Below are 23,793 nucleotides of genomic sequence, written 5' to 3' on the forward strand. Positions count from 1 at the left end.
GTTATGTCGTTACACTTCCTTTTTTTTAAGATGGTTGATCCTTTGCCTTCGTTCCCGAGAGATAAAGAGAGGGAGAGTAAGCAGATTTGTACGACGGAGGACAACAATTTAGTTAGTTTTGCCCGAGATGGGGGGACATTAGGTAAAAGATGCCGAGAGCCGAGCATTGTCTCTCTTTCGCTGTGTGTGGATGTGTGTGATATTCGACTTATGATAGAGGATCGGCGAGGGAAAGCGACGAACCTTAGTAGGAGAAAGCCCCCCACGTGTCACGCGGTGTAGGAGCAGCAGCAGGGTGGCAGTTTCAACGGATAGCGAAAATGTAATTGAATTAATGTTTTCTACATTTGCCATTTTTACTATCGTTCGATCGAATTTTGATGTCTGATGTCGTCCCCCTCTGTGTGGGATGAGTTGTGCCACGGAAGGGTATAGGTAGATTTGATATGAAACAAACAAATGAAGTATTTTGCAATGATTTAGTCACTGACGCGCGGAGCACGATGCTTGGAGAGTGAAACGAGGAACGCACCGAGTGAGAATACAACGTGTGTATGTGATCAGGTATCGGGGAACAATTGTTTTGCTTTCCTGTTTTGTGTGGCATCGAATTAGGCAAACGTTTTTAAAGAAACAAAACTGCAAGCAAGATATGTGTGCGTGTGTGTTTTTTTTAAATGCACTACGAGCTTTCTGTTTTGTTGATTGTTAGAATTTCTGTTTTAAAAAAAGACGGCGTGTTATATACATTTTTGATTTTTTTTCTTTCCAATAAGTATTGAGCATACTAGAGCCGGGAAGGCGAGCGGGGCATTTTAAGAAGGATCAAATTTGCATGATCAAAACTACTACTACTACTACTACTGCTACTACTACTGCACATGGGTGTGCCCGCGAGAGTAAAATAATAAAAAAATAGCAAAAGAAAGCGAAACAAAAAGTGCAAAAATTACGAAACATCAAAATTTAAACCAGCCGCGCGTGCTCTGTTTTTGAAAGGAAGGATTGCATTTGTCATGTAATTATGTCTGGCGACTAATCTACTATTGCGGTGTCTACACTACACACTATGAGTACTACTTCCACTGGATATATACTACCTACTACTACCACTACTGTCTGGTCCGCAGCTATATATACACATTGCACACGAACCACGTGGGGATGGTAGAGGTAGCGCAGTAACTGAGCATACACTGCACGGACACACGGATTGTTGAGTACAAATTAAAGGCAAATATAAACACAAACGCAAGCAACTACGCCACTAAGCTACTAAAAGCAGAGCGCAAAAAGTAAAACAAGGCACCACGCTTATGTGTTGTGTATGGGGTAAACACAACACACACCTATGAAACACATTGTACGATTCACCAATATGAGAATCCTCGATCCTCGGTGATCATTATAAACAGGCAGAGTCAGCGGGGCTCCGGGGGTTACAGTTAAATTGTGGTCTCGATTTTGAGGCATCTTTTGCCGTTTCCTAACATCATCCAACCCGGTTTTCGCTGCGTCGTCTCACTGCAAAGAGAGAGAGAGAGAGATGGCCACGCGGAGGGTGGCATTAATGAGAATAAAGTTTATCGATTGGGCTACACAAATCAATAACAAAGCTAACCCGAAAGCTACAACAGAATTTTGTTGTGTTGCCTTTCTTTAACTGCACACATATACTGTGGGAAAGAAACGTCCATCGAATAGTTGCAAATGGTCAGTTGTTTAAAAGCACGTAGAGTAATGTACGCTTTATTATTATTGCCTGCTTAGCTGTGTATTCTTAGCTGCTTATCTTACGTTGTACAATCTGTTTTGTTTTTGTTACTGTATGTATCAATAGTTAAGTTATTGTGTCCCATGCGCTCATTCTGGAAGTAAAAGGTTTGAATCGAAAAAAAGCCTTTTTCTTTCACCTTAAAGCATATTTGCTAGCAAACGGAAATATAAATAGAAATTACGGAGCATTAAAGAAAGAACAAACGCTAAACCGGGTGTATCCCAGAGGTCTAAGTCTAGTTTACCAAGTACAAGCGACTGCGGCCCTCTCTTAGCTAAGAAAGATAACGTAACAAACTAAACCTACGCTAGTTTCCCTATCATTTTATCATTTAATTTACGTATTCAGCCGCCGCCATAGCCAAAGAGAGCATTGTTCAATTTCTGTGCCATCGGAGCGGAGAAGAAACCGCACATACAGCGAAATATAGGTCAAAGGGTTTCCTTCCCCAATGCATCATGTATTGCAGCATTTATCCGGCAAACCCGGAAGCCGTTTTGCTTGTGGTTAGCCGGCAACCGGGCCACCCGCCACCCGTTCATAAGGACGAGTACACCAGATTGGTGACGGCAGTTTGGATGGCATTGAGTCGGCTGGCGGGCAGGTTCGCTTCGTCGATCCGCTGGGCCAGCGCCTCGAACAGTAGCTGCGTGCTGCTGCGGCGAATATGGGCGTGCGCCTCGAGCTGCACCGCTTCCGCCGCCGTCCGTATGATTTTGATGCATTCCGACTCGATCAGATCGGTGTGGCGCTTGCGGCTACTGCCGCCGGTTTCGCTCGCCGGCTGCTCGTGGTGCGTTGCCTTGGGGCGGGCGTTGGCAAACCGCTCGCTCACCGCCACCAGCCCAGTACCGCAGTCGCCGAACGCGGAAGCGGGATCGTCGCGTACAAACTGCTGCCGCCCTATCGGATGTTCACACTTGATGTCGACATACCGTTCTTCGCTTGGGTACATGCTGTCCAGGAAGTTGGCCGTAGTGCTGGGGATGGGAAAAGGGAAGTGTTCAGGAGAGTGTAAGAGGAGCCAAATAGAAATAGATCTTTTCAGCAGCAGCAGCAGCAGCAATTACTCACAGCGAGGCCTTGTTGTAGCCCTGCAGAAAGGAGAGACTGTCGAAGTAGCGCCACTTCTTCGGCTGCTCCTCGTCGGACGTGCCGCGGGCCGCCTGTTCCGCCCGGCTCAGCTTGATGAACTTGTCCCGCAAACTCTTCCATCGCCGTTTGCACACCTCCACTGCAGGCGGAAGAAAGAAAAGAAAGTGCACGTAATATTCATTTCGTGTGTGCGTCTTTCTGCTTTGGACAGTGGCCAACACGGGACAATGTCCGGCACCAGGGGGACAAGCAGCAGCAGCGTTAGCACCAGGGACTTGGGATGGGAAAGGCTTACCGGAGCAGTTGAGCTCGTACGCGATCTGCTGCCACAGCCGTTCCTTGTCGTTTTTCCTTCGATAGTTTACATTCTTCACGTTGTACAGCACCTCGTTAGCGCGAACTTTTGCAATTAAATCCTCCTCGAAGGTCATATTTTTCAGGGCGCCAGCCAGTTTGTAAACACTGTAAACATTCGTCTATTATTGCACCTGTCAAACTGGTGGGCGATGTTTTTTTCTTTCTTTTGAGGCTGTCAGCTGACCATTATTGTTTTGTGGAGCGATGTTATTTTTAAATCAACCGTTGTGGCGATCTTTTAGGTGGATAAAATGAGATTTATGGTTTTTAGGCATAATTTTTTTTTATTTGTTTCATAAATCTGCTTCTACAATTTATCGTTTAAAACCTTAACCAATATGAATTTATTGCGAATTTCAAGGCGAAAACAAAAACCAACACATCTGTACACTCTACTCCATCAAAGTTCCTCTTCTACGAAGCGCCTTTTTCTACACTCTTACTCGAAAATCCACTCATACGGTAAAATATATCGTCTCAACCCTTTTATGTAACAAACACTACACGTGCTATACACTATGCGTGCGGACAGCATCCTAACTTTGGCATTGAATTTTGGTATCAGCATTTGAGCGGTTAAACATTTTTTCAACTATCGTAGTACAACGGGTGGGGTGCGCTTTCATCTAATGGACACGTGGCGTACCACAACATAGTTAACATCAGTGATGTGCTCTCTGGAGCGCACCCACGGCTCCTACTCTTGTTAGTTCGATTCCGACTCCGGCAAAATGGAACCACTAGATCCGCCCGGAGTCGGAGTCGTCCAAAGTAGTCATCCGGAGTCGTCCGGAGTCGTCCGCAGTAGTTCGGAGTCGTCCAAGGTCGTTCAGAGTCGTCGTAGTCGTCTAGATTCCGGCTGGACGAGCTGAACAAGTACGAACGACTCCGGATGACTCCGACTCCCAATATCTCCGGACGACTGAGGACGACTACGGACGACTCCGAACGAATCCGGATGACTCTGGACAGCTTCGACTCCGAACAAATCCGGACTCCTGATTTTTGCCCACTTTTTACCCATCACTAGTAGTAGCATAGCGCCTAACTGCCTAACATATAGTGCTGTTAATGAAATCGTAACAGCTCAGCGTAAGTTCCGTTTTCTTGTTCAGCTTAATGTTGTTCAGCTTGTACTTGATGTACTCCTCCACCCAGGCCTGCGTCAGATCGAGATACTTCTCCGGCGGTCCGGGCAGATAGTCCCGAAATCCAAACACCGGTATGGCCGCCTCGATCTGCGTCCCATCCACCCAGTTGTTGTAGCTGTTGATCGTGATGATCTGCAAGTTGTTCTTGAGCGAGGTACGCCAACCAACGTCAAAGTACTGACCGTTCGACCGGTACCGCTTGATGTTCGTAATGCCGTGGTTCTGGTTCACGTTCCGGTGGTACTTCCGGCGATCGTAGTACCCGGGCCCAATCGTCGGTACGAACAGTAGCCGATAGCTGTCCGCAAACTTCTTCAGCTGGTTCCAGTTCTTCCACGTTGACGCATAGTTCGCCCCATTGCTCGGCAGGTACGTGTAGAACCCGTCGAACCCTGCCCGCCGTACCATGGATTTGTGGTCCTTGGAGCTGATGTGCGCCAACAGTACGGCATCGTAGCTCGCAGCACCCCGGATGGTCAGTATGCCGTTGCGGCTCAGCAACCGCTTCCATTCCGGATCCGTTATACGGTACGCCTTGCGTATGTAAAACAGTGGTAGGTCACGCCTTTTGGACAGCACCGTGTAGTAGCTGAGCGTGCTGGTCGTCCCGGCCGGCCCCTTCCCGAACCCGTCCACAAAGTACTTGATGTTGCTGCGGATGCTCTCGATCGTGCGGTCCGCGTAGTCGAGGATTTCGATCGCCACCTTCAGATCGTACTGCTCCGCCACCCTGAAGATGGTGCGCAGCAGGTACTCGGAAAAGTTGGGCTGCCAGCCGAGCACCACCGTACCGATGCCGCAGTTCTGTATCTCGTTAAAGTGTTCCCGCACGATCGATTCGCTCGTGTTGTACAGCCGGCGCTTCGGGTAGAACGCCGTGTTGATGACCGGCTCGTCGTTCGGCTTGAACGACACGGAGTTGTTCTCGTAGATGCGCGCTATCAACCGATCGCTGGACGGATGTGTGGGGCGCGGTTTGTACCACGCCACCGTACCGTGGTAGTGGATCTGCACGTTCCGATTCAGCGGGAACGTTCGATTGCGGTGCTCCGATGGTGGTACGGTTGCGGTGTTGGGATTTCCGCTACCGACCAGGCGCTTGATTTTGTCGCGAATGATGCGCGCCTTCACCTGGTGCTCGTTGTACTTCTCCGGCACGATCGTTTGGCTGCGCCGCAGCTCGTACGAAACCACGTTCTGGTAGCCATCGTTCGGCAGGGACAGTGGCGCTACCTCCTTTTCCGGCGTGCTGATCGTGGTGTAGAGGCAGAAGATGAGCAGCAGGAAGGACGTGACGCCAATCAGGCAGACGAACAGCTTCATCGATTTGATGCTGCTCAGCTTGTGTGCGGCCATTTTTTTGGGGGCTTTTTGTTGTGTTTCCGGTGGCGAACTTCACTTGCTTCACTTGCTCAAGCACTAGAACGGAGTATGGAGAGCATGCTGCTGTCCGGATCTGAAAGGACGAAGGTTCAAAAATCGAGCAATAGTTTATCGAAATACGAGACAGCAGATTAGAATTGTTTTCTAGGGAAAGGAAGAACTGACAACTGTCTGTGAAGGATATACAAGTGGGGGGAAATGGAAAAGGATGTAGCGTGGCCATTGCGCATGTGCCGTTTTCCCCTCGGCAGTATCCTTGCCGGAGACGGTGTGCGAGCCAGAGCAGGCGAGCCAAATGCTTGTAATGTTTGGAAGGGAACGAAAGGAAATGGCTATAAATTTGTTTGTAAACAAATTAATAATGCACTGTTTTCCAGCGACACCCATAAACTGTTGCTTCCTGGTAAACATGGCGTTGAACAGGCGCGAGCGTATGCCTTTGAAGGAGGATCTGTTTTTCGATTTTTTTACGTTTGAAATGAAAAAGTCGAGTTTAACATACATTTTTACGTTATTCTTTTATTTTTTTCGCATTTTATATGCTTCATATTGAATCTGTTCAACGGTTTTTTTAAATTTCACACTTTCAAAATGTTCCGCAAGATGGCGTTACTATGTCAAGTGTCAAAAGGCAAACAAAAAAAAAACCCAACCATTTCAAAACAAAACACATCGCGACCGGGAAACACGTTTTGGTGCTGGGCGAACGAATTGAATCGCATTTACCGCCATGCCGCAAGATACGAAGCGAATAAATGGACCAGAATTTACCCGATCGTACCGGATCCATTGCAAAGCCAACGCACCGAAACCGTTCGACGAGCGGTTGCAGGAAGCCCTCGGAAAGGACGGCAAACGAAAGGATGGTCGACGCCTGCAGGAAAGCCGCAAATATTGTATGTAATCAGCGTATTGAACATTACATTTCTCTTCGAACACAAATCACCCCAACTGCTCGCTCGTTTTTAGATGCAAAAATCGGCGTAGTTTCAACGGCCAAAGGATCGGCGTACGTCGAGCTGGGCAACACGAAGGTGATCGTGTCCGTGTTCGATCCGCGCGAAATACCGAAGCAGAACAAATTCTGCGAGCTGGGAGAGCTGTTCTGTGACTTGAAGTTTTCGCCCTTCGCCTCGGCAGCGAGAAAAACGCACCAACCGGATGCGCGCGAGCGAAGCATGGCCGCCGCACTGACCAGCGCCCTGAACCCGTCCGTCTGCCGGCATCTGTTTCCCAATCTGCAGATCGACGTGTTTGCGAACGTGCTGGAAGATGATGGATCGGCGCTGGCGGTGGCGATAACGGCGGCCGGCCTTGCGCTGGGCGATGCGTGCGTTCCAATGTTTGACATCGTGACGGCGGCAACGGCCGGCGTGCTGGGGGATCGTGTGGTCATGGATCCTACGGCCGAGGAGGAGGCGTTGTGTTTGGCCGGCCACACGGAGGAAAATCATGGGCTGGTGATGCTGGCGAAGCTGCCCACGCTGGACCAGGTGCCGGAGATTTGGCAGTACGGGTTTGTGGATGTGGAGCTGCTGTGGGACACGTGCAAGCAGCTGAATGCGGCTTGTGGCGATCTCGTGCCGGTAGTGCAGCATCTGTTGGTGAGCAAAGTGAAAACACACCTGCAAGAGCTGGAGCTGGAGAGCGATGAAGAGGAGGAAGCTGAGCAGGACAAGGAGGAAGGTGCTACCGAAGCGTCTACACAGGGTTCCGGGGAAGATCGATGAAGGGAAGAGAACAATAAAACACAAAAAAAACACATACTAGTTACATTTCGTCATTCAATTACGTTTATTTCGGGCGGCTTCATGAAAGTTAATCTTCCACCTTCTCCGGCGGAGGGCCACAGGGTTGCAGCATCTTCTCCATGATGTTGAACCGGATGCGTGCCTTCGATTCGTTCTCGGCCACGGCGAAGTAGCTCAACATATCGTAGTGCCCGAGGTAGCTGGCAAGCGAGTCCCGGTGCTGGTTGGTAAGCCACTCGTACTTCGTAGTGTCCGCATGGCCCGTACCGATGTACTTGCTTTGCAGATGCTCCAGCTGGCTGTGGATGTTGTACCGATCGCCCATCGTGCAGCAGGGAGGTTGTTTTCGGGTGGTTTTTCCACTAACAGGATTGTGATTTTCCACCAGCGGTGTGTTTGTTTATGTCGAGACGCGCTTTCTGTTGTGGTTTTGGGGGCGATTGCTTCGCTGTCAAATTTGCAAGAGAAGGCACGGGAGCGCTCGAAGCGGATGGTAGCGAAAGCTGTACCACGCACAATGGTTTATGATTTGCGAAAAGGCCGGACAGTTTATTTCAAATTTGTCCGGTATTAATTAATAATGGCGCCAGGCTAACAGGCGTTTCGAAATTTCAACGTTCCTTTTTATCGGAGGAGTATGCAAAAACAAAAAAAATGTCTCCCAAACTTTACTCCAATCAGGAACTGATTGCGGCCAATCAAAAGACATAAACCCGACACCAAAGCCATACCGGTCCTGGAACTGTTACTGAACCCATACCGGCCATGGACGTTCTAGAAAACAAACCTATCCCGTCGGTAACGAAGCGATTCCGAACCCATCCAAGACCTGGAACCGATACTGAAACTGTCCCCATACGGGCCCTGAAACGGAAATTGAACCTATACCAGTCTAGGAACCACCTATCATCCCCCCCCCGCCCACCGGTCAATGATACTCCCTTAACCCATACCGGTCCGGGATCGTTTCGACTCCGGACGACTTCGTCTCTGGACTACTACGACTTCGAAAGTTCCCGACTCCGGCTGAATAATACTTCAGACGACTCCGACTTCAAAAGACTCCAGACGGCTTGGCACGATTCCGGGTGACTCGGAATGATGCTAGTTGAACACCTTTCGAAGATTTTCAGAGTTGGCACGGAGTTCATTCCGGTTGAATTTGTTTCCAAAATTAGTCATCATTAGTCTAGAACAAACATCCGAATGGATCTCAAAGATACCATGGATCCACGATCCTGCTCTAGAACAGCTTCTTAGCCTAGACTTCCGGTTCTAGAAAAAGTCTCAAAGCAGATTCGGAAAATTTCCCGGATCTATCGGAGAGCTGATCTTCAACCTATAGTTCGTCCAGTACTGGTCTCTAAGTTCTAAATGAATCGGTATAGACAATTAAGCGAGTCAAGCTTAACGAAACAGCCTTAGCTATAGTTTGTCATTGATCGTGCTGCACCTCGTAGCCTTCCCCGTAGCCCCTTTACTACACTTGAACTTAGAGTGAGGGAAAGCTGTTTACACAGCTGGCTTTAAACAAAAATGCGCATCAATAGCTGGCTTGTTGCATCTTCCAGACACTTCATTAAAATATCGTTTGAGCACTTCACTCATAGTCCCTCCACTTGTCAGTAGTCAAAATGCGCTGGCTGTGTGCGGTAGTATTGGCAACGCTTGCCCATTCGGTTCCGGTACGTGCGGAATGGTTCGATTCCTGCGATCGACAGTTTCAGCTCACCAGCGTGGCAGATGTCACGCTTAACTCACCCTTCTACCCCTCGAACTATCCCGCCGGAAGCTCGTGCCGGTTTGTGGTACGTGCCCCACCGGGCTACACGATACAGGCCACGTGTACGCTTAGCATGGCCAATCCAACGGCCGCCTGTACGACGGACTTTCTGTACGTGTCAACGGAAGGCTTTGCCTCGCCGGTGGGCAGCGAGTTCTTCTGCGGCAAGGGACAGATCGCGCGCAAGTCACTGTTCAACAAGCTGACGATCTCGTACATTTCGTCCACCTCCACAAACTCGGGCTCGTTCACGTGTCGGTTGGTGGTGCAGCCGCAGGAGTGTGACTGTGGGTGGTCGCGTACGGCCAAAATCGTGGGGGGTAGTGTGGCCGGTGTTAATGAGTACACTGCGATGGTGGGACTGCTGGATCCGCTAACGGTGAACGTGTTCTGTTCCGGTGCAATCAGTAAGTCGAGATGATCGAGATGATCTTGCAGGTCCTACTGACGTTTCTTCCCTTCCATTATCATTGCAGTAAGCTCACGGTACGTTCTCACTGCTGCACACTGTACCCGGACCATTCCGAGCGTGAGCCGCGTGCAGGCTCTCGTCGGTGATCATGACTATCGTTCCGGGTTGGATACACCGTACTCGGCGATCTACAGCATCGAGCAGATCATCTCGCACGAGTACTACAATGAGCAGACACGCAACAATGACATTGCGCTGCTGAAAACTTCCACCGAGATGGACTTTAACCGGGGTGTAGGCCCCATCTGTTTGCCCTTCACGTACAGTACGTACAGCTTTGGCGGGCTTTCGGTCGACATTGCCGGCTGGGGTACGACGAGCTTCGGTGGACCGATGTCCACGATACTGCGCAAGACCACGCTGAACGTGCTGCAGAACGCGAACTGTACCGCGCCGTACGTGAACGAGCAGAAGATCTGCACGTTTGCCGTGGGCCGTGACTCCTGCCAGTACGATTCTGGCGGCGCACTGTTCCTGCGGGGCAGCCAGCGCATGTACTCGATCGGCATCATTAGCTACGGGTCGGCCTGCGCTGCCTCGACACCGTCCGTAGCAACGCGCGTCACGGCCTACCTAAGCTGGATCCGTCAGAATACACCAGAAGTTTCGTACTGTGCGAAATGAAATTGAATTAGCGTGTTAGCGTTCGTTTGCGTTTCCTTTATTGATAGCAATAGCTCCACTCCGGTGTGTTGTTCATTATCCACTGCGTGTAGTAGAGCACGTTCGTGCTGACGCTGGGCCGATCGGTGGCACAGGCGATACCGTACCCGATCGTGCCGAGCAGATAGGCCCGCTTGTTGTACGCATCGGTGTAGAAGAGCGGACCGCCCGAATCGCTCTGGCAGGTGTCTTTGTTCGGGGTCAGCGTGCACAGCTGCTGCTGGGCGGAGAAGGTCGGATAGAGCGCGGAGCACTGGGACGGGCTCACCACCGGTAGGGCGACCTTCATCGGTACGTTCGATTTGGGAGCGCCGTAATCGAGCGTACCCCAGCCGACCGCTTCCAGCTGGATGCCGACGAACGAGGCACCGACGAACTTGATCGGCAGGCAGGCAGGTCCAACGCCGGCATTGAACAGGATCTCCGTGCGCGTGCGTACGATTGCGATATCGTTGCTGCTGGAGCTGGTGGTGCTGCTGTATCCTTCGTGGATTTTGATCGATGCGAGCAGGAGTAGGGCTGTGTAGGGAGATTCGGACCCGGTGGTAATGTCGTGCTCGCCGACGAGCAGCGCCAGGTTTGCTATCGAGCGGCCCATGTAGCAGTGGGCCGCCGTTACTGCGTGATAGTTCGTTACTGGAAAGAAACGGGAGGATGATGTTGAGTGATTTTTATCCAGATTTGTGATGATTTTCATTAGAGATCATGTTCATCATTAACGATCTTAAAGATCGTTATGTTTCCATAAAGTCTAGAAGATTGAGATGTTCTACAAGACTACAATCTTGCTCTCAGTCTGAAGAATGAACGAGATCTGATCAGTTCGTTTCAAGCGGAAGATCGAACTGTGTCCACAAAATTGCTTAAATGTAAATCGTTTACCAACAAGCGTTGAAAAATGAACGGACAAACGACAATTCTCAAGCGACACAGATTAAGCCTAAACGACTGGTAAATTGTATATCAATGCAAAACCATACAACAGTACAAGAGGAAGGTGAAAGCTTTTAAAGTTAGCTATCCCATCAACAGATGGCGCCACAATTAGTTTACTATTTTTTAATGCGCCAGTCGTTTATCGTCTGCTAAACAGAGTCTTTTAAGGTTCCTTTTAGCCGAGAGCTTGAGTCGTTTAGGCTCCATTTAAGGGTCGGTTAGTGTATTTGTGGCACTTGGGAAGTAATTTTGATGAAGTATCCTTCCATGCGACAAATGAATATATTAACGAATAGATGAACGACGAACTGATTGGACAGGACAGTTTAAAAGAATGAACTGATTTGTACACATAAAAAAGAACGGCATCTCCCATGGCAAAATCGAGCTTTCGATACGAAACAGGTGTCAACATAAGCGGGAAAAAAAGGTTAAAAATCATGAAAATTGCATGATCAACGATTTAGGCCTATTAAGCGATTCGGTACTGAACCAGCTCTTCACTTAACGAATCATAAGAATTATTAGAATGTGTCTTACTGATTGTAGCACCGCAGAAGATGCCCTCGCCGCTTTTCGATCCATCCACCAGGGCGGCCATCATGGGAAACTCGTTCACCAGCGTCTCCTCACCGCCAACAATCTTTCTCTGCGCGGAAAGTAAGTGATTCCGTATGAGCACATCTGCTGAAGCTCATTTAATGCAAATAATTCGCCTTACCGTTCGACGCATACCGCACTGACACTCGATCTTGGTGGCGGTACAGAAGAACCGGCCCCCTTTCGATGTGCCGGGCACGAGCAGCGCGATCGTTAGCCCGCCGTACGTTGACTCCGTGCTCAGCACGCCGGTACCACAGTACGCCTGCCCATCGGCCAGGTTGCTTTGTCCCGTTTTGGAGATGACAAGCCGATCGGCGCCGCAGGAAGTGCTCTGCAAGGGAAGCGGGACAAAGTTCTCACTCAAAACATACCATTTTTGTCAACGATCAGCAAACGGACGATCTTACCAGCGGGATCGCAACATCGCTGCAGGACAGCGCGATCCGGGAACCGGGCGTCGTGGTCAGCGTCCACCGGCACTGCGTGTAGGCGGGATAGAGCCCACTGTAGTACGGCGAGTAGATCGAGTACGACTGCCCGCTAGCGACATCGATCGTGTAGTCACACCCTGCGTACTGAGCGTCGGTCAACAATGCCGCATCCAGCGCGGCACAAACAAACAGCCATAAAGTGGCCGGCCCTAGAGAGAAAGAGTGGTAGAAGCCCAACCACAGCGTGAAGCGTGAAGAAGAACGAAGTCTTAATTAAATGTTTGTCCAACGTTTCCACCGCGTTGGGCTCCGGGGAGCTACCGAGAATCGAGCTATTATTTAATCCGTAATATTGACATTCTTCCCTGCTTTGCGTTGTTGGATGTGGTGTATGGAGATGTGTTTTTTTTTGTGTGTCTATACTGTAAAGCGCCTTCCCCGGGATGTAAATGTAAATGAAAGCAAAGCCACAGATTGAAGAGGAACTTCCGGTCATACAACAACAACAAAAAAGCACGACCAAACAAACGCTCATTAACCTTCGGTTCCGTCCACTTTACGTTTATATGCGATCGCGCCACGATAGGGAAGTGGATATTTAATTATGGTTCCCTGCCCCCGGAAGCGTATCCGATGAGTTCCGATACTTGGTGTGCTTTTTTGTGCTGTCGTGTGACCTCACCTTCTCTCTCCCTCCCACTTCCTCCCCTTGCCATTTCTGACGACTATTTACCGAAGGATAATTTTAATTTCATTTTGCTTATCCGCTCCTTTACAGCGGTGTTCCGGTCGTCCAGCCCCCTTTGCTGCCCAATTCTTCCACTTGGGCGGATTGTTTTTTTTTTATTGTCGCCCTTTTTGTTGCTTCTTTCCTTCCGTTTGTTATTAATTTTTGCTGTATTCATCAACGCCACTCGAACAGCATAAAAGCGCTGATCATTCAGCGTTCAGCTTATTAGCTTCTTTTTTTAGTCCTTTTGCTCACACAATTCGCACAGTTTCAATTCCGCTTCTTTCACTGGACAAAAATCACACAATTAAATAATACGGAAATGCCAAAACGTCTTCCAGCTCGCAAAGTTTCTCCTGCCCCTGTGGGAGTCCAGGCAGCACACACAATTAACCGTCCGGAAGGTGGATCCCCGCTCCACGGATGCTCGCTCGGACTGAAGCTGGCGGGATAATTTCTTCCGCGTTTATAGTCCAATATAGTCCAGAAAGGGGATAAGAGATAACCAAGCGTTCATGATAAGCATGAACCGTAGGCGAAAGGTCTTCCCGGGTTTTGTCTACAGCGCTGACATGGGGTTTTTGGTGCGTCTCGAGCGTGGACATGGGTACGGCTACCTCCTACTGGCCCCCGGCCAGTCATAAAGATAAAAAAACCATGGAAGTAAATATACATTTACACCACCAAAACGTCAAGCATCGTGGGCAGGCGCAGGCAGGAACCCACTAGCAAGGGGAAACAAACGAAAAATAAAATGAGAAAAAGCGAATCCAATTGATGATAGTAAGTGAGATTTTATTCCTTTTTCACGCGCAGCAGACGGGTGGAATTTTCATTTCATTTTCCAAACCTTCAACTTTTGCAAATACTTTCACCCTTCCTTCTCCTCCTCCTGCACACACCAAGCGTGTGTGTCGTTGGAGCGCCCCTTTTGTGTGTGTGTGTGGGGGAAAGTTTGCACCGCTGCGGAAGTGTAAATTGCGTCGGAAGGAAGCTCCTTTCCACCGAGACAGGGGAGAAGTTATTTGCTTTTCATTCTCTCTCTCTCTCCTTCTCTTTCTCTTTCATATTTTCATCTCTTGGGAAAAAGGGAGAGTGCCGGGGGAGTGTTTATAGTTTCGCATAGTTTCTTCCTTCTCCCACGTTAGTGCCCGGGGAGCGGGGGCCAGCACGTGTGTGCCACATTCTATCACGTGCTTTATAGCGTGAAGGCTGTTGGAATGCACGAAAAGAAGCGGGTGGGGGGGGGGGGCTGGTGAGTGGAAGGCAGGAAAAGTATTAAAAGGGATAAATAGGCGCACACATACCAGTGGAAATAAGAACGCGAAGCAAAGTGGTCACAATGTAGGAAATGTGTCCGTTTTCGCTGTAGAAAGTTGTGTGGAATGAGGTCAAAATATGTCCGTGTTGTTTGCTGTTGGATAAGAATAATTTTGTCATTTTTCCCTCCCTCTTCTCACACGCATGATGATCACCCAACTATTGCATGCAACAAAAAAAAAAAAAAAAAAAAAAAAAAACAAAAAATGTCATGATATGATTTTTATACTTCTAATCTTTCGAGCGTAAGCTACAAGCAATATACGTAGTGGCGATAGGTACGCATACTTCCAGGGGCATGGCGACACAGTAATTCAGAATGTTAACAAATGGGTGCGGACGTTGGCTGCATGGGAGAACACAGATAAGCCTTTCCAAAAACAAAAACCAACCGAAATGAGGAAAAAAAAACGAGTCTGAGACAACAATCACACATTATTGTTCACGTTGCTGGTGATGTTGGTGGTGGGTGGTTGGGTGGCGGTGCAAATAAATTTTGCATATCATCATGTGTGTTTGTGGGGTGGCGTTGGTCATGGGACAGGGAGGGATGTGCCATACAGTAGCGGGTTTTATGTGACCCAGAAGTAAAGAAAGCACATCACACAAGACGGTACACACAAACCACTCTCCTTGCATACCAACCCCTATCATGCTCGATCTGCGTGGGATGGTTTGCCGAGTGCGAGAGAGATAGAGAGAGAGAGAGAGGGAGAACAAAATAGTTGAGTTTTGGGGTTGATTGGGCTGGTGTTTTTTTCCTGGTTCCTATTATACGCCGCATCATCGGGTGGGGAGATAAACTCGATCGAAACCGCTTTGAGCTGGTGGTTGGAGCTCTTTTTTTTGTAACCATTTCCACAATCCATTGAGAATGTAATTTAAATTGTATTATATCTTTTGACCGGTTGGGACAATTGGTACCCTTTTTTCTCCTACTATGAGCTAAATTAAATATCAGCATCACATGGTTTACAGAGAAAGCGCTTCGAAGTAATGGCTTTGGAATCTTTTTTTTTTGCACTTAGAAATGATTGCTTTTTAAGGTTTTTTGTTTTCCTGCCATTCTCAAAACTTGTTTCATTCATCATGCTAGTTAATTGCTTTAAAGCTAATTGAACGTTTTACCTTTTCCGTGAAGTAGTTGATTTTCCTCTCTCTTTCTCTCTTTCTCTCTCTCTCTCTCTCTAGTTGGCCTGCTCACAATAGAGTACGTCGTCATGACATGGCCCGGTCCACAGCTGCAGCCTCCCATTCCATGTAGACAGCCGATCTCCAACAGGTCTCGCATCACCTGATCGAGCCATCGAGTTCGCTGTGCTCCCCTGCGCTTCATGCCAAACTGTGGACTAGTGTTGAGCTCTTTGGATCGCACCCACGACTCCGATCCAACACCGACTATTGTTAGTCCGATTTCGACCCCAGCAAAATCTGACCCATTGCGTGGAGTCGGAGTCGCTTGGAGTTGTCCAGAGTCGTCCGGAGTCGTCTGAAGTTGGCCGGAGTCATCCAGAGTCGTCCGGAGTCGCCTGGAGTTGGCCGGAGTTAACCAGAATCGGAGTCATTCGGAGTTGTCTAGAGTCAATCAGAGTCAACAGGAGCCGCCCGGTGCAATATGCTTGTGATCAGGCATTTAATTTTGTTGTCTTTCTGTTTCTTTCACTTTGCGCGTGCACTTTGTTTACAGGCCTTTGCGTCGAAGGTCGACTCCGGACAACTACAATCGATTCCGGACAACTACAATCGATTCCGGACGACTCCAGATGACTGCGGCCGATTCCGGACGAATCCGACTCAGAACGACTCCGGACGACTCCGGACAACTCCGGGCGACTCCGGGCGACTCCGGATAATGCTGGAATTTCATTTATACCACCATCCGTCAGTATCGGGAGGCGGGCCTGACCAATGACCGTGTGAGATCCGGCCGCCGCGTTCGGTAAGAAAATCAGCAGCAGGAGAGAGGTTTTGTCTTCCGCTCGATCCGGAAGACCGCTGCTGTCCTGGATGTGTCGTTCGGGACTGCTCAAACCATCATTACGAAGGATCTAGGATGAAAGCCGTACAAGAAACGCTTCACCGCTCTCGGAGTTACGGAGGCTACAGCAAAAAAGAGGCTGGTCAGAGCTAAAAATATCGTCCAAACGTGGTGTCGAGGCAATTGACTGATCATATCATATCAACTGATTTTGTCTATAAGACTTTGTGGCCTCCCAGCTACCCCGATTGCAACCCACTGGACTGTTATGTATAGTCATACATGTTGGACCAGGTGCGTGCGATTCTTTTGAGAAGCGTCTTGCTCCCCGACAATATGCCATAAATGTTCTCAATGAACATATTTTCCATAGGAATTGACTTGAATCCGTAGGTTGTATATCTTATTTATCTTTTAAACACATTTTGAAATTGTATTCAAACTTATTCAACATGGTGTAAAGCATTCCAATCAATAGCTTTACAACGGGACCAGTTCAACAACCTCACCACACTACGATCAATAGCAAACACTTCAAAAACAATGTTAGGCAAATAATTAATAGATTGTTTTGTTTGTTTTTTGGTCTGACACACTGGTTGTTCAATCACACTGCAGGATGCAATATCCCACCCTGCAATGGATTTAATTGAGCAAAGCATAATAAAAATGTATTAATGAGGCAGCAAAAACAATAAATTCTATTGGATTTTTATACATTCAAGCCAATTGATTGTAATGGTAGGGTGAAAAACAAAAAACAAAAAACACGCTGCCAACAACAGCGATTACGAGGTAAAATGAAATCGATTGACAAAAATTCAATTTTACGCACAACTAAGTTGACGAAAATTTACGACCCTCTTCTCTCTCTCTCTCTCTCTTTCTCTTAGTGCCGAGTGACCTGGCCGTTTGCCGTTTTCCGCGAATCCATTACGGACGTAAATATTGAATTTAATTGCTTGCGCTCCGTCACGGTCGGCAACTGGGGGGGGGGGGGGGGGGGGGGGGGGGTACAAAGTATGGCAGCAGGCGGCGATGCAAGTGCCACGCGTTTCCAGCTGATTACAGGGTACGGGGTGTGGCGCGGCAATTGTTGTTTTCTTTTGTTTTGCTTTGTTTAAATAGCTTATATCAAACACCCCCCCCCCCCCGCAGTGGGTGTGTGTGTTATCAGTTTAATATTTACACTTTTTTGTTGCTGTTCGTGTTTTGTTTGTAGTGTTATTGTGTAGTTGTCATACGGTCATAGCTGCTACCATAGCGACCGAAACAGGGTGGTGGCAGGCTTTCGCAATAATAGTTTTTAATACGCATCGTTGTTTATAGTTTTTAACACGTTAATACGCAGCACGGTCATGGGGCTGGTTTTCAGCGCATTTGATGATGCAGTATTGAAAAAAATATAGCTTTCCTTCCCCTGGTGTGGTTGGAAATGCATTTCACTCTGTCCCTTATCGAGGCGATGATTTATGGTACCGTTTTCAGCATCATTGAATCTGGCTGCCCACCTGCTTCAGTGGGTAGCCTGGTTGAAGGCCAGCTGGGCAAAAAAGTGTTTTTTCCCTTATTTTTTATACTCTACAATTGCTCACAAAGCGGCTGAATCCCGGTGGATGTTGACAGTGGGAAAATGAAAACCAAAAAAATAATAGAAAATGCCTAGTTCAACCTAGTACTGGCTTCAGTTTAGGAGTATTTTCTGCCTCCCCTAGAGGACAAGCATAAACGCCCCAAAAAAACGTATGAGAACGCGTCCTTGTGACGTTTGGAGCTAAAACAAAAGCGAATCCATTAATTTGAATGATCCACCCACAGTGATCCACGGTTTGCAACTCTTTCAGGTGTGAGAAGGCTTAATATAAAAAAAATTCGAACCGGGGGGTCGGTAACGATATAACCGGCGCCTCTTTGGTACTCGCGAGTTCCGCCATGCCCCCACAGTGACAGGTGAAATCGCTTAACCGCTCGTAATTTTACCAAAACCGTTGTGCCCCACTTTTCACCCAATGCACCTAGTGCTGCGGTGCTGAATGCGTGTGTGACTAGAAATTGGACGGTTTTTTTTTAAACCGGTTCTACAAAAAAGAGAGAGAAAGAGAGAGTGAGAAAAAGAGAGAGAAAGAGAGTCATACGACATACCAAACCAGCCGGTGAAGTAAGTTGATAACGGGCCCGGGTTGGTCTGGGTTCAATTTTAGGCTACGTCAATCAAAAACTAATCAAAAAACCACCAAAAAGCGCCAAACGGACCTGGCGGGACCTCGGTTAGAAACCGGTTTTTGAACCCCCCCCCCCGCTCCCACCAAAAAACACTCCACCGGAGCACAATCGGAAGCCATTATTTATGCTTCCTGCAAGTAGTCGTAGTCACCGAAAACCCCGATGGCATCATTGTTTTCCGGCCCTTGTTCGGTCTTGTTTTTTTTCTTTCATGCACATTAGTGTTGGGTCATATGACTCCACTGATCGAACGAACCGGAGTCAGGTCAGCGGTCGGCATCGAGTTCGACCCAGTGTATGTGACTCCGACCCATAGGTGCATATGAGTCCGGTAGGTGCTTACGACAGTTCAATAGGTTCAGTAGGTTCAATGGGTTCGAACAAGTTCAGTAGATTTAGTAGGTTTGGTGGGTGCATTCGAGTTGTGACAGCAATTGTAATGAATAAAAGCATAAATAAACCATTATATTTTTATCATCACATTCGCCGTCTATCGAACAATCCAACTATAGAGTGTGAGCTCCTTAGTTAGTCAATCGTACCAGGGAATTCATATTATATTCCTACTGAACTCGTAGACATCGTTCAAACCTATTAACTACTTAACTCATATGAACCTAATGAACCTACGCAATCTATTGAACTCCTATAGGCACAGAACCTACCAAACTCGCATGAACCTACCAAACTCGTATGAACCTATTACACTCGTTGCACCCACGGGTGGGAATCGCATATGCTTTGCTGTACCTATTGAACCTACCGAACCTACTGGAACCAACATTACCTCCCGCAGCACTTTGGATGACTTCGACCGCGTAGGTTCGGGTTGACTCGCCCATCACTAATACACGTGTATGCATGATTCGCTTTTCTGGTGCACTTTTTGATCGCTCGATAGATACACTAACCCACACACACACACACACACCCACAATAGGACGGCTAACATTGTTTAAAAGGTTGGCGGAGTTTGCACGCGCCATGCCAGGTGCAAAACCGTATTTAAGTATGCAAAGTGCGCCCCAGCAGCGTTAGTGTGTTCCGGCGCGAGTTTTCTGAGCGTCGTACAGTGTGCAACCGTGTTTCGCGCAGCAATACACACACACACACCATGTGGCACTCGGGGTGGTCAACAGCGGTACGGGTGTTGCTGGTACTGGCCTCCGCTACCCGTCAAGTGCAGGGGCAGTGTTCGTTCACGCTCGATATGAAGTTTGGCTCGGTGTATCAGCTTGTCTCGCCCCGGTATCCTTCCCGGTATGGGCCGGCCCTGCAGTGTACGTACGTCATACGCGCACCGTTCGGCTACCGCATCTCGCTGGAGTGTCCCACGTTTCAGATACCGTCCGTAAGTGTGTGTGTGTGTTTTTCGTGGATACATAATCCTGTAAAACACTGTTGCCTCTCTGCTCGCTGGGCAAGGGAGGGTGGTTTGAGTTAGTTATTAGTTACCGAAACACCTTATTGTAACCTTTGTTTTTCTCTCTCCTTCTCTCTCTCTCTCTCTCTCTCTCTCTCTCTCGCTCCCACAGAGCACTGACTGTCAGCTAGATTCGTTCCGTGTGTCCCGCACTGGGTCGCTGAGCTTGGCCGATGCGTACTCCTACTGCGGGGCGGGCCGCTTACAGGAAAAATCGGACACCAATCAGATGACGATCCGGCTAACGTCGGCACCAACCAGTACGGGCGGGCTGTTCTCGTGCAATCTCAGCATCCCGCAGCAAAGCTGTGAGTGCGGTAAAAAGAAATTGGTAAGATCGCTCTTTGGGACTGCTTTTTGTATGCCGACTGTGAAATCACTTCGTGGCAAATTAAAGGAAATTTAGGTATTTAATTTAGGGTGAAAGGTTGTTTGGCCTGTTGTGCTGTTTAAACAGTCAGTATTTTGGGAACTTTTGCCTCAAAATACCGAAATGCTTGAGGATTGGCTACGCTGAGTCATATGTTTATTTGCATAATTACTGCAAGGGAACTATATTCATGATTTTCCCTTCTTCTTCACTATTACACAATGCTTTTTGTTTCAAAATATATTTTTTTAGCATTTTTTATTCATTGTCCATATTCAATATTTAGATAAATATTGTTTTTTTGCTACCATCAATTTTACATGATTTTTTTACCAAGAAAACCTTTCTGACAAAACGAAGTGACTGACTTTTACAGTTCAAATCATAGTTCATAACAAACTAGTAACTGAGTAATTAGTCCATTAGTAAATAGATAACTAATTCCAGTCTGTAGTACTATGCAAAAGAGCTATGTTTTACGGATAATATTCATACGTTTATAAAGTTAAAATAATTGAAAAAAAGCTATTAATATTTGTATAACATTTGCATTTCATTGAGAAACAACTTAATTGCGTTGTTTACAGCGACAACATTATATTACATACCAATCATATCCAATGCTGTTTGGGTTTAAGATTAATTTACTTGACTTGATAGGCTTTTTCAGGAACTATAGAAAGGAATATTCGATTTTCTCATTGAGTTGTTTCATAGTTTTTCTCTGCGATTAAAGTTACTCACTCTATCCGCACAATAGAAATTTACTCATTTGCGGACAGACTTCCTTCAGAAGAAGATGCCCTTTTCTAGTTGAGTTGTACTCCCTCGGGACTCACTGGCGCACTCTCACTCAGTGTGCATATCACAAATGGGATCAATATCTCCACAATAGATAGAAAAGAGGACTTTAAACATGATTTTAACTTTTGTTTGTTCCATTAAATGATGAGCTTAGGTTATAAGGAAAGGTCATTTGGAATATTTTACATTCCAATTTTTACCATTTTTAGTCAATTTACCTTTTTGTATTTGCTTTTGTGTATTTCTGGTTCATTCAACTCACTCCTTCCACCTATTTGTTCTAATAGAACCGTATCGTGAACGGGGTGGAAACGGCAGTGAACGAGTTCCCCATGATGGCGGCATTGATAGACGTCAAAACGAAAACTGTCATTTGCGGGGCCACTATCGGTAAGCTTACCAGCTACAATTACAACACACACACACACACACACACACACACACACACACACACACACACACACACACACACACACACACACACACACTCGCATGCTCGCGGTAGTATTATTACATCCGATGTTCGATGTGCTTCCTCCACACAGTTACCAACAGTTACGCGCTGACGGCGGCCCACTGTCTGCTGCAGCGCACCGTCAACGATACGGTGCTGCTGGTGGGTGATCACAATATCAAAACCGGAACCGATACCTCCTTCTCGCAGGTGTACATCGTCGCCCAGTTTATGAGCCATCCCGGGTTCACGGTCAGGCCGGTGGCGAATGACATTGCGCTGGTACGCACCGGGCAACCGATCCAGTACAATCCGGGCGTCGGTCCGGCCTGTCTGCCCTGGAGCTACACGACGCAATCGTTCGAGGGCCGCACGGTGGAAGCGACCGGGTGGGGCGATCTAGATTTCGGTGGACCGCGGGCCACCGCCCTGAACAAGGTGCAGCTGGCCGTTATTGGCAATCAGGAGTGCTCCCAGCGGCTCGGTGTGACCGTGCCGTACCAGCAGCTCTGCACCTACACCGCCAACCGGGACACGTGTCAGGTATGGGTTAATCTCTCACGCGTTTCTTGACGGTTATTTCGCTGCAAGGATCTCGACTTCAGTGGCTTCTCGTTCTTTTTGGGTGGACTTTTTACTGACTTCTAGGCCGATTCCGGAGGACCACTGTTTTTCACGAACCTCGCCAACGGGCTGCTGTACAATGTGGGCATCGTTAGCTTCGGCATTGCGTGCGCTACCGCAAAGCCGAGCGTTAATACGCGAGTGACTGAGTATCTGGACTGGATTATGGTCAACACTCCTGGTTCGTTCTACTGCTATCAGCCATAGGGGCGCGCGTCTTCGATTGCTTAATTCCACAAGAACAACAAAACCAACAATGTTGACTGTGTATCATTCATCAAGGTGCGATAAATAAACTGGTTGGGAGTTATACAGTTTATTAGGTGAAATAATAAGTTTGTTGCGTTTTTTTATTGAACTTTGAGGAAATGTACGGATCTCGGATCGAAAAATTCACGCGGTTTTATTGTGAGATATCGATTTTGCATGGATAGGAGACAAACATATACGATCCATAGGTCAGAATGGACGGTGGCGGTCCCGTGGTACAGTCGTCAACTTGAACGACCCAATAGCACGCCCGTCATGGGTTCATGGGTTCGAGCCCAGAATGGACCCGTCCTCTCGTAGCATGGATTTGTCTATCAGGCTACGTGGTATTGAATTAAGTCTCGAAAGCCTGTAATAGGCCGGGCATGTCCGCGTAGGACGTTACGCCAAATAGAAGAAGAAGATGTCCAGAACGAGAACAGTCTTCCGAAGAAGCATTATTGTGAAGACTTTAAGCAGACTATAGAAAATTGTATTTTTGCAACGTTTTTAAATTCCTACGCTTACAATTCTACCTAAGTGCAAGAGCTTAAATCAAAGCCAAAGAGCTCCAAACCAAAGGTCAATGTTGCGGTCCATTTTGCCCGTTTGTTTTGATCTGTTTTGGCATTTTGTGTATGATCATTTACCCAATGAGATATAGAGCAAAAACCTGAACCAGTGCCTTTTTGCCCACCTTTGCCCTACAGCATCAGGTAGGGCTCGGTTACCATAATATTCAATGAAAGTATAATGAACATCGTAGACGTTTCATCGATATGAAGTCAATGGGAGCAGAACTCCGGACAAAAACGTATTATTCGGGGTAGATATAACTTAAAATACCGTGAAACTTGAACAAACAGAACAGAGAATACTGTAGCAAAAATGAGAATCTGGAAAAGAAAGGATGAAAGATAATGCAAACATACAGTAAAACATTGTTTACATTTGACAATAAAAAACGATACGAACTTATTGATACTCCTAATGTAAACCAAACTCATCTCTTTACACTCTTCAAAATGGAATGCTTTTTGCTGTTTTGTAGGAGGCTGTGTACTGGGCTGAACGCGGGAGAAATGACAAATTGTTTAGTGCTAATTTTATGTAAAATAAATTCAACTTCCTGCTTGAGCATTCCGTACCAAGGGTTGGCCCGAAGAACAGTTGTTAGCAACAAAACACTCTCCCAGCGACCAGCGGGACGCCCAGG

General features: G+C 47.6%; 7 protein-coding genes across 7 annotated transcripts; 3 read left to right on the forward strand and 4 right to left on the reverse strand.

Annotated features, from left to right (window-relative positions):
• Positions 1–1,714: 1,714 nt before the first annotated feature.
• On the reverse strand, positions 1,715–3,366 carry LOC121598864. Its single transcript, XM_041926210.1, has 3 exons — positions 3,168–3,366; positions 2,852–3,011; positions 1,715–2,757 (listed from the first exon to the last, which is right to left on the reverse strand). The coding sequence occupies exons 1-3, from the start codon at positions 3,301–3,303 to the stop codon at positions 2,316–2,318; spliced, it is 738 nt and encodes a 245-aa protein (XP_041782144.1). The 5' UTR covers positions 3,304–3,366; the 3' UTR covers positions 1,715–2,315.
• Positions 3,367–3,999: 633 nt separating this feature from the next.
• On the reverse strand, positions 4,000–6,113 carry LOC121600213 (glycoprotein endo-alpha-1,2-mannosidase). Its single transcript, XM_041928628.1, has one exon. The coding sequence runs from the start codon at positions 5,734–5,736 to the stop codon at positions 4,282–4,284; it is 1,455 nt and encodes a 484-aa protein (XP_041784562.1). The 5' UTR covers positions 5,737–6,113; the 3' UTR covers positions 4,000–4,281.
• A 300-nt stretch (positions 6,114–6,413) lies between these two features.
• LOC121599094 (exosome complex component MTR3-like) lies at positions 6,414–7,529 on the forward strand. The gene is made up of 2 exons (XM_041926616.1): positions 6,414–6,659; positions 6,733–7,529. Exons 1-2 carry the CDS (start codon positions 6,494–6,496, stop codon positions 7,491–7,493), a joined length of 927 nt encoding a protein of 308 aa, XP_041782550.1. The 5' UTR covers positions 6,414–6,493; the 3' UTR covers positions 7,494–7,529.
• A 4-nt stretch (positions 7,530–7,533) lies between these two features.
• On the reverse strand, positions 7,534–7,963 carry LOC121599095 (splicing factor 3B subunit 5). Its single transcript, XM_041926617.1, has one exon. The coding sequence runs from the start codon at positions 7,837–7,839 to the stop codon at positions 7,582–7,584; it is 258 nt and encodes an 85-aa protein (XP_041782551.1). The 5' UTR covers positions 7,840–7,963; the 3' UTR covers positions 7,534–7,581.
• A 1,155-nt stretch (positions 7,964–9,118) lies between these two features.
• On the forward strand, positions 9,119–10,400 carry LOC121599807 (venom serine protease-like). The gene is made up of 2 exons (XM_041927878.1): positions 9,119–9,704; positions 9,774–10,400. The coding sequence occupies exons 1-2, from the start codon at positions 9,149–9,151 to the stop codon at positions 10,391–10,393; spliced, it is 1,176 nt and encodes a 391-aa protein (XP_041783812.1). The 5' UTR covers positions 9,119–9,148; the 3' UTR covers positions 10,394–10,400.
• Positions 10,401–10,414: 14 nt separating this feature from the next.
• LOC121599806 (venom serine protease-like) lies at positions 10,415–13,599 on the reverse strand. The gene is made up of 5 exons (XM_041927877.1): positions 13,136–13,599; positions 12,379–12,611; positions 12,090–12,302; positions 11,909–12,017; positions 10,415–11,068 (listed from the first exon to the last, which is right to left on the reverse strand). Exons 1-5 carry the CDS (start codon positions 13,305–13,307, stop codon positions 10,431–10,433), a joined length of 1,365 nt encoding a protein of 454 aa, XP_041783811.1. The 5' UTR covers positions 13,308–13,599; the 3' UTR covers positions 10,415–10,430.
• Positions 13,600–19,652: 6,053 nt separating this feature from the next.
• LOC121599391 (venom serine protease-like) lies at positions 19,653–22,650 on the forward strand. The gene is made up of 5 exons (XM_041927159.1): positions 19,653–20,004; positions 20,189–20,407; positions 21,538–21,640; positions 21,796–22,247; positions 22,353–22,650. Exons 1-5 carry the CDS (start codon positions 19,768–19,770, stop codon positions 22,533–22,535), a joined length of 1,194 nt encoding a protein of 397 aa, XP_041783093.1. The 5' UTR covers positions 19,653–19,767; the 3' UTR covers positions 22,536–22,650.
• Positions 22,651–23,793: the final 1,143 nt, after the last annotated feature.

The sequence above is a fragment of the Anopheles merus genome, chromosome 3L (assembly GCF_017562075.2).
Source record: "Anopheles merus strain MAF chromosome 3L, AmerM5.1, whole genome shotgun sequence".
In the NCBI taxonomy this organism is placed as follows: domain Eukaryota; kingdom Metazoa; phylum Arthropoda; class Insecta; order Diptera; family Culicidae; genus Anopheles; species Anopheles merus.